We start from the raw sequence: 9,649 nt of genomic DNA on the forward strand, positions 1-9,649 counted from the left end.
CCCATATAGCACAAGTACGTACTGTGTACGTCCATGTAACATACATTTTTGTACAAACGTACGTACATAATACGTACAGCCATGTACCGCCGACGTACATTGTACGTACATAGTACGTTACTTTGGCACAACATTGTACCAAACAAGTACGTACGGACATGTACGTGCAGTGTACGTACGACATATATGTACAATGTACGTACAGCATACTTGTACAAGGTACGTCCGGTACCGTACGGTCATAGGGCCCCTTTCCTAATGGGTGAGAAATACAAAAACCACATGTACTGCCCTTATTCAACCAATAGAAAATTTTTCGTCATTGGCCCATCAGATATGGGATTCATGAGAACCTACTTTATCATCATTAATTTAGATTGAGACACCTTCACTTCTTTATACTTGAATTTTAATGAAATAAAAACTTAAGCAATGGCAATGGCAGTGTAGTTGCATAAATCCTTGAAATAATTCTATTGTTATTTTTATTTCAATCCTTAGTGCAAAAGTAGGTATAGAAAGAATGCAGCATGTTAATAATATGGAATGTATATTATACCTAAAACATATTAAAATAAAAACAAACAATAACTCTTAAATGAAACAAAGTCAACCAACACTCAATATTTACAAATGGCACCTTTTCGTATATTTTACTTATGTTTGGTAGCCTTCGCTCTTTCTGAGCACCGTCTGATCCATTTTTGGATACTTATCTCAACGTCCTTAATGGTAACATTTTTGAATAATGCGAGCGATGATTCTGCAGAATATAAATATAAATTATTTTGAGAATGTAATGAAACTAATACTTACTTATCAATAGTTCATGCAATTTAAGGTTACGAAATGCCTTTTTCTTTCTTTTCCCCTCGTAACTGTAGTGGATGCCACAGAAATTATTTGTTATTAACTTTTCAGTGGCCCGAAATATAAAATCATATATTGTGGCACCACCCAAATTGGATAACTCGTTAACCTACAACATTATCACTTAATAAATTATATTCATCTTAAATGATTTTGAATTATGTCACTAATTATATCTAAAAATTGATAGTCAGTTGTACTATGAAGCCATACTTCAAATGTGAACAAATATTATGCTATTATTACTTAAATTTAAAACACAATTGTCCCGAGAGTAGTGGTGTCAAAATGTACAAATTAGTAAAACCATCATCAAAAAATAAAATAATTATTATGCCTACGAACTTTAATAAAAATTACACTCACAGCATGCTCCATGCCTTCTCCTAAATGATCTTCTAGTACTGCTAAGTCTTCTTCCGTATTAACAGGCAGATTTTCCAATGTGATAAAAATAGACTCACTATTTTCTATTTGTAGCACAGTATTCTTATTTTCAATATTTGATAAACGATTAGTTATATCCAGTAACGTGGAGTGTAAAATGTTCTGTTTTCTAATTATACTTTGAAGGTATTCTAGAAAATTAGATACAAAGTACAAATATAGATATACACCTTATAAATATTGAACTCACTAATAATTGTTTTTGAATCAGACTCTTCATTGTTCTCCTCGCTGACACGTGGAGTGGATAAATTCTCACTTCTTTGGGGCAGTATATCTCTTTTTCGTCGCTCCTCTTGTCCTACATTGAAACCCCAATATAGTATACGTTTATCAGGAATAAATCTCAATAAAAGTGTTAAACAAAATACCTATCACTTACTTTTCAGAAGTTCATTTTGGTCGAAGGTATTTATTTCCACATTTGGTTGTAATTCTCTGCCTGTAACAGATAATAAAATAAATTATATTTTATAAAGTAGAACTCACGTTGTTTTTTGAATGAAGGTGGGTCTGGCAAAACGCTTTCCTCTTCTTCATCACCTTCCTCTTCTTCACCTTCCTCTTCCACCGAAGAAAAGCTGACAGTTTTTCGAAAAATTTTTCTTTTTTTTGAGGAAAAAGTGTATGACTTTGTCTCACAACCAGATTCTAGGTCAGAAGTTTTCGTGGCTTTTAGGGACTTTTTGTCTGCTTCTTTAAAAGTATCTTCAAATATTATAAGATAAGAGAAAGATCGAGAGAAAAATATTTATACTCACCAAACACATTGTTTCGAAAGCTCTCAAATGTATATGATTGCCAAACTTGGAAATTTGGGCTTTCATTATTTTCGATCGCTGCTCGAAGTGCTTTCTCACTATAAGGGGGCCAGTAACATTTTTTTCCTACGATCCACGAAGATGGAACAGCAGAAACTGATTTCTCGTCCGGAAATTTTATAACGGACCATGTTTTATTCTGCTGATTATCCACAACCTTATCCATATTAGTCACACTGCCACAAAATAATTCTTAATAATATACATGCATTTGACAATGTCTGAACTACTATTTTTAGTAAACATGAAATTTATACAAGATGCACTTACCCCGATAAAGCAACTATTAATTGATAATCACTATTTCTAATATACGACATGCATATATTTCAGAAATCAAGGTATCTGAATTGTTTACCTAGGTATATTAAATACACATACATAATATAGCTTGCACATACTAATTGCAGAATTTGATTTCAAGTGAGCAAAACTTGTACCTATGCTCGTTGTACAAGTTTAAAACTCGCTCGCGTACTAATTTTGCTCATTTGCTACTAGGTTTCTAAAAACATTGAATAAGTTACACAGAAAAACTAATACAACAGCTTGTAACAAAATAGATCGCAATAGAGAACTTTATACCTAGATGTTTTGCTAGCAATGTAGTAAAGGTACTACAACAAACCTATCATTATATCTCATTTTAACATATTTGCATGTGATCTCATCAACACTCCATACTTCTAAAGGACCTAAATCATTTACAATATAAATATTCAGTGCAGATGATGGAAGTGGTTGAAAGTATAAGTTTGTTTTTAAATTAAATTTTTGTGCAATTACATACAATTCATTATCAGCATTTGTTACAATATTTTTTATGCATATTATGTTTCCGTCCGTTAATCCACAGCAGCTATCACTTTCAGTTAGTTTGACTGTAAACTTTTCAAAACACAATTCTTTATATTGATATAAAATGTTACGAGTTCGATTATGATTTAGTAAAGGTCCATTATTGTGTAATTTATTTGGTTTAGGTGTAGTAGTTGATACTTGATGATATTTTTTTGCATCAGTGTGACGACAATCTTTTTCTATTATTCTTTTAATAATTTGTGGTAAAGGGTCGCTACCTTTGCGAATTAGTAATTTCAATGACTGTAAGTAATTTTCAAATGGAAATCCTGAAAAGTTTTGTAACACGCCAAAATTTTTGCAATCTTCCCGCAGATGCAAAAGATTATGCACATTATGTGACACATTTTCCTTCCCATACAAAATCACAAAGGTATCTATGAAATACTTTAGTAAATCATGAGCGTAATCTCCATGTTCTGCCAAGTGGCTTTCATTTGAAAAAATCCTCATAGCAACATGAAGGCTTAAGAAATTGGCATAACGATCCTTCGACAAGGTAGTTTTGAATACAAGTGGCCCTGTGTACATTAAAATTTGTCGAAACTCGGTAGCTTTAAACCGTTTGAGATCATCCAACGAGCGAGGTTTGCGAACGAACTCACAGGGGATATTTTTAGACAACTCAACTAAATAGTTTGATATGCGTGATACTTGAATATGTGCTAACTTTGAATTTGGTTTCCCAAAAACCCATAAAAGTAATAGTTTTCGCATCACACCTAAACAGATAAGATGCATGTAATCCAATGGGATGTTACGTATCATGTCAAAGTTTGGCAAAATTTCTAATATCGAAGTACCTGTGTGATGTTCTTCATCAAGTTTCTGTCGAAAATCAGTATCACACCTGCTTCTAACATTTGAAGAGTTGTAAAAACACACACGATTGTTAACGTATTCTCCCTCTATGTGACATTTTGAGCAAGAATTATACCCACTATGTCCTTTTGTAAACGTTATAAACGATTTTGCTGGAACATCACAGATGATAGCATTTACCCTAAATGGAATAGTACGATTCTTATACATAAAACCGTTATTCGTAAACAAAACCGCATCATTTATAAAATCTTGCATGAAAATGTTTGGATCAGAGGGCTTTTCGTATCCATGATATAAACCGATCATTTCGACGACGGAGGGATTCTCCCATAGATTACATATGATGGGGTACAACTGACTACCGGAACTTTTGCTTAATGGAAGTCCATCTACATTGACACCAATTTTAATTACATCTATATTATCGCTAAGTTCATATTTGTCAAGAATTTTATTGACTGCAGAATCGAGACCAAAATAGAAAAATTTACCAGGAAAAATTTCTTGTAAATCAGTCCTTCTAGGAGTTTTTAATAGCGTTCGTGCATCAGCAGGTAGATTGTTATCGAAATGTTGACGAAGCAAGCGTAACAAACTATTTAAAGCAATATGTTCAATATGATATGTGACACCCCAGTCTGCAAGTAACGAAGCAAAAGTTGTTTGTGAAGAATAATTACTCGGATTTAAACCTTCGGTGGAATTAACTGGATTCTCATCTCTACTGGGGGTTGTACTACGAAACTCATCGTCGACATCTAAATCGTCAATAGAATCTGATTCTGATTCATACTCACTAACCGTATCATCTCCAATTATAGGTGTAGATTGTGCAGATTCGGTTGTTTCATTACTTGTCGCTACCGAAGTTGGTACAGTTTCAATTACAGTTCGGTTTATGAGTTCAATTGTATCATTCGACAATTGTTGAGCATGTCTGTAATGTGTACGGGATAATTTATATTTAGGCATTTTTCTACACTTGCAATTTTAAGCAAATTGTTAACTACCTACTATAATAAAAGAGGGGAACGCAGATGATTCCACATGCACAATTATAGGTTATAATCTGCCTTTTGTATGTGTATTTAAAACAGAAAATGAAGAATTTACCACTTGTATACACAAATGATTTTAAGATATACGCACCAATAAAACTATCCCAAGTCACAACACCAACACTGAATAACACTTTTAACTTTAACCAAGATAACAAATGTTTATGCAAACCAAATAAAAGACGCCATTAACAAATCATTCACTATTCACACAGCTGCATGTAGTGCATGCGCACTAAAACCAGTAATGCGCACGTTCAGGTGTAACTGCAAACATGTTTGTACATTGTTCGTACTATGTACGTACTTGCTAACTTCTCAATTTTCGTCCGTTACTGTACGTACGCAGTACGTACATGTTTTGTACATGGACGAACGTACGTAAAATGTACGAATAATGTACGTACTATGTACATAGTGTGCTATATGGGAGTTGACAGGTAGTACTGATGAAAAGACACGACACGTTTCGGAACGCACCACGTTCCATTATGATAATGGAACGAGGTGGGGCGATTTCGTGTATTTACCATTCCTGATCGAACTACCCCATTGTGAGGAATACCAACCATTTTCATCATACTTTTAGTTATACCTATCCCTGAGAACTTGATAACTGCTAATTTGGATTTACCATTACAACAGTCACCGGAAAATATACCATCGACACATCCACAACAGATTCAATCACTACCGTTATGTAAGTATTTCTAAAGTAAAATGTGGATCATAAATTTAACCAAACTCTTACAGGTATTAAAAAAAACGAGGCATTTTAGAACACATTAATGTAACTCGAACCAAGTGATTTTCACCACGGTGTAAAAAACTGTACAATATGCAGATACGTGAAATAGTCAAAACTGCTAAAATGCAGTCTAAAATTAACGATTTTAACAAGGCTACGCAATGCTGAGGTAATGATAAACTCACACACAATTTTTCGAAACTGTAAATAAAACTACCGAAATGTTTATACTCCAACAAGTTAGAACCCAGAAGCAACCACCCCATGGTCGACGATTTTCATTAGATGAAAAAATATTTGCTTTAAACTTGCTGAAAGCGGGTCCCAAAGTGTTCCGATTATTATCTAAAATATTCAGCATGCCATCACGGAAAACACTATTAAATGTACCTACTAAATAAATTACCATTGCGCCCGGGCATAAATGAACAACTATTTAGAAGTTTGGAATGTGTTCTGGCAAGCATGGAAAGAAATCAGAAGATCGCTGCTTTAGTCTTTGATGAAATGGCTATATCTCCCTCTGGTGCGTACAATTCCAGTCTTAAATGTGTAGATGGACTTGAACATTGTGAGCATCGATCACCTCGAATCGCTACACATGCCAATGTCTTCATGTTGAAGGGCCTCTATCGACAGTGGAAACAACCATTGGGATTTACATTTAGTTCTGGACCTATTAAATCAGTTCTATTAAAGACCACGATTAAGAAGATAATTGAAGAGTGTCAAGCAATTGGAGTAGAAGCAATCGCAACAATTTGCGATCAAGGGGCTGCAAATAGAGCTGCAATAAATAGCCTATTATGGGATACTGCAAAACATTTACAAGCACAAGGCATAGAGAATCGATATCATGCATTTCTGATAAAGAAGCAGGAGGTTCTCCCATTGTACGATGTGCCGCATATATTTAAAGGGATCCGCAATAACTTGATTAAATATAATGCAAGATTTACCCAAAATGATCTGAATAAAATGAAAGATTCACTAATGACACAAGTATTTAGCTGGAATGTTGGCTCACTTATGAAGCGTATATCCCAGTGGAGTAAGTAATCGAAATGTAACTAACATTCTTTAAAATAATATTTTGAATTATGTAGGTACAGGTCGATCTGTTTAAAAAGTGCATAATTTCCTAGAAATGTTTTAACGTTTTGATTAAATATGTTATTTCTTACATTATCATGAATATTAGGTATAGCTTTGAAAGGTTTTCTTTACCTTCGATCCAAATTAGTGCTACGAATGGAATATTTTCTTCCAAGGGCGTTTAATCAAGATTCTGTTGAAAACTTTTGCAGCGATAAGAAGCTACGGACGTCGCAATGTCTCTCCCAATGTGCCCCATTTTATTGCTTCTTTTAAATCGCCGGTAGAAATTTATGTCTTCGCATTCACCATCAGCGAACTGTGAAGAAAATTTCACCACTGGTGTTCTAGACAACCTAAAATCATTTCTATTAAATCAAGACCTTTCTGGTGTTGAGCCACTAGTACACGCAGTTACTGTTGAGGTGCCTGTTTCCGCCATTGCCTATAAAAGGAGTCCGGTAGCTTCTTCCACAGTAGCGTATTTTGATAGGGAAAAAAATGATTAATAAAACTAAAGGCTGTGAAAGTAGATATAATAAACTAAGTTACAGTGATGGGAATGTTCCTATGGAAGTGATAGAAGCCAGACAATATCCAGGATCGAAATTGTATTGGCCAGGAAGCTATAACTCTCGCCAGGAAAGATTGCCGGTCACAGCACACCTCCTTGTGTCGATTTACAGTCTATGTTTTTCTTAAGATGCGAGCGATTTCCGGAATAGAATCGTGCCAATGTTGAACGGAACGTCTTTCTGTTCAACGATACTATTCCGGAAGTCGCTCACATCTTTAGAAAAACATAGATTGTAGACCGGGACCGGCAATCTTTCCTGGCGAGAGGTTTATTTATTTTTCATTTGTAGGCAAGTATTGGCCCGTATGAATAAAAATAAGCAAATGCTTATTATACTTGCAAAATTCAAAGTAAATACTCGTAACTGCCCCTTCATGCTGGTCTGTTTAGCAGCACTGCACTGCGTCCTGTCCTGCTGCTCAGCAGCGCTTCTAAGTCGCCCAGTGGGAAGGAGCACTTACGAGTATTTACTTTGAAATTTGCAAGTATAAGCATTTGCTTACTTTTATTCATACGGGCCATTGTTTCGCTCTTTATATCTAATTCCTAGGCACTGCTTTAACCCTGGAATGCTACGCGGGGTACGCTTGTTTGCGTGTGCACGTTGCGCCAAACGGCAATAGTGATATTGGTGACGCGTTGTGCATTTTGAATCGTTGGGATATTTGAGATCCGGGGTATAGGTGTACTCCAGTGTAACAGAATAGGATCTTTTTTTGTGTTGGTATGTAAACTTATATTCTTGCTAAACTATTAAATTTATTATTATAATTTCGCAATCCGTGTTGTTTTTCAATTAATCTTTTTTAAGAAGACGAAATGGCTTCCCAAAAACAATATTTCGACCTAATAAATGCCGATGATATTGCCAAAATACGAAGGTTCCCAAGACGAGAGTGACGAGGAAGATATTATTATACCAGATTTTAGAAAGGACCCAGAGCAGGAAGAGGTATCTAATTGTGACGATAACCGAATAGATTTAGTGTGTACACCTACTTCTAATCACTCGCAAGATCCCCAAAATAAGCTTAAAATTTTGAAAGTTCCCACCAAACTAAAAGGTAAAAATCAATTCAAATGATCAGGCGTAAAAGAAGCAGCAGTTCGCCGTACACCTAAAAGAAATTATACATTCGTTTAAAGCGTTTATGCCACTTTTTCGAATGAAAATTAAATTACAGGGCAGGGCACTTCTTTCATATCATTGTGATGTGATGAACTCATAACCCAAATGAATTGTTATTTATTTTAAACAAATCCTATATTGCTTTTAGGTAGGTATAGGTAGAGTACAGGTGAGTTGAGTGAGTACACACACTTGCGTGAAGTTTTGATTATGATAAACAAAACGATGTTTCTGCTAAAAAGCTCGTAGGTATTAATATGATCCATTTTGGTGCCGGTGATTCATTGGAAGCTTATTTCTCGATTTTTTGTTGACGATAACAATAACAACTTTACAACATTTACAATTCGAACTGTGGGGAGACGAAATCAAGTAGGGAAAATCCCGTATAATGGTAATATTTCCCCCAGAATTTCCTTTTGATTTCGCCCCGCCTAATTGTCTTCTTCCCCACCAGATCTCAGAGATTATATATATATATATATCAGACGTACAGATCATATATCTCATAAAGTGAGGGAAGCTGGGTGGCTAAATATGATGGAAAGGAGATTGATTCATGCTGTGGTACTATATCACAAAGTAATAAATACTTTAACCCCTTCCTACTTAGCACAACGTTTAACCTATCGTACAGATGTGCATAACTTAAATCTTCGGAATAGGGGCCTTTTAGAGGTTCCAATGCATACTAGCGAATTCTTTAAAAAATCGTTTCCTTATAATGTTGCAAACATCTTTAATAAATTGTCACCAACTTTCAACTTTACGAAGTTTAAGTATGACTATGTTTAAAAGACAAGTAAAGATCCTTTTGTTAGATGATCAACTCTCTATTATGGCTTAAGGGGCTTCTGTATTGAACATACATTTTTGGTTTAGGAAGTTCTGAGGAGTGATTTGCGTGTGAGTGCTTATGTATTTGTCCATATACCATGTTAGTTCAAGCTCATATCGCACTGAATGTGTTCATTTGAAATAAACATTATTATTATGGTCGGTGTTTCTTGTGAGAACTCAGGTCTAGCCTGGTTAACTAATCGCACGGATTAAAATCAAGTAACGATTAGTGTCTGTGTCTGGTGAAGTTATGTAGTTCTAAAAAAGAAAAAAAAATCACACACGCACATTGGAAATCTAGGGATAGTATGTAATTCATAAATACCAACATAGCTATTGATGGGCACAATAGCCAACGCTATTAGGAAAGAAGAAAAC

The 9,649-nt window shown here is 34.9% G+C and overlaps 1 protein-coding gene across 2 annotated transcripts; it reads right to left on the reverse strand.

The window, feature by feature from the left end:
• Nucleotides 1–533: 533 nt before the first annotated feature.
• Nucleotides 534–5,309, reverse strand: LOC116178304. Of its 2 annotated transcripts, XM_031497776.1 has the most exons (8): nucleotides 4,974–5,308; nucleotides 2,079–2,314; nucleotides 1,807–2,025; nucleotides 1,700–1,759; nucleotides 1,508–1,618; nucleotides 1,237–1,448; nucleotides 817–979; nucleotides 534–763 (listed from the first exon to the last, which is right to left on the reverse strand). In XM_031497776.1, the coding sequence occupies exons 2-8, from the start codon at nucleotides 2,302–2,304 to the stop codon at nucleotides 654–656; spliced, it is 1,101 nt and encodes a 366-aa protein (XP_031353636.1). In that variant the 5' UTR covers nucleotides 2,305–2,314; nucleotides 4,974–5,308; the 3' UTR covers nucleotides 534–653. The 2 variants fall into 2 exon arrangements, 1 of the variants encoding a protein (XP_031353636.1); XR_004146834.1 differs by having other exon boundaries at nucleotides 2,079–5,309.
• Nucleotides 5,310–9,649: the final 4,340 nt, after the last annotated feature.

Source organism: Photinus pyralis, unplaced genomic scaffold (genome assembly GCF_008802855.1).
Source record: "Photinus pyralis isolate 1611_PpyrPB1 unplaced genomic scaffold, Ppyr1.3 Ppyr1.4_LG1, whole genome shotgun sequence".
Classification (NCBI taxonomy): domain Eukaryota; kingdom Metazoa; phylum Arthropoda; class Insecta; order Coleoptera; family Lampyridae; genus Photinus; species Photinus pyralis.

Coding starts and splice junctions, on each gene's coding strand:
- LOC116178304 (XM_031497776.1), bottom strand. CDS start 2,304: ATGGATAAGGTTGTGGATAATCAGCAGAATAAAACATGGTCCGTTATA. Junction 1,760..1,806: donor ACCTTCATTCAAAAAACAAC/GTGAGTTCTACT, acceptor TATCTGTTACAG/GCAGAGAATTACAACCAAAT. Junction 980..1,236: donor GAGAAGGCATGGAGCATGCT/GTGAGTGTAATT, acceptor ATAATGTTGTAG/GTTAACGAGTTATCCAATTT.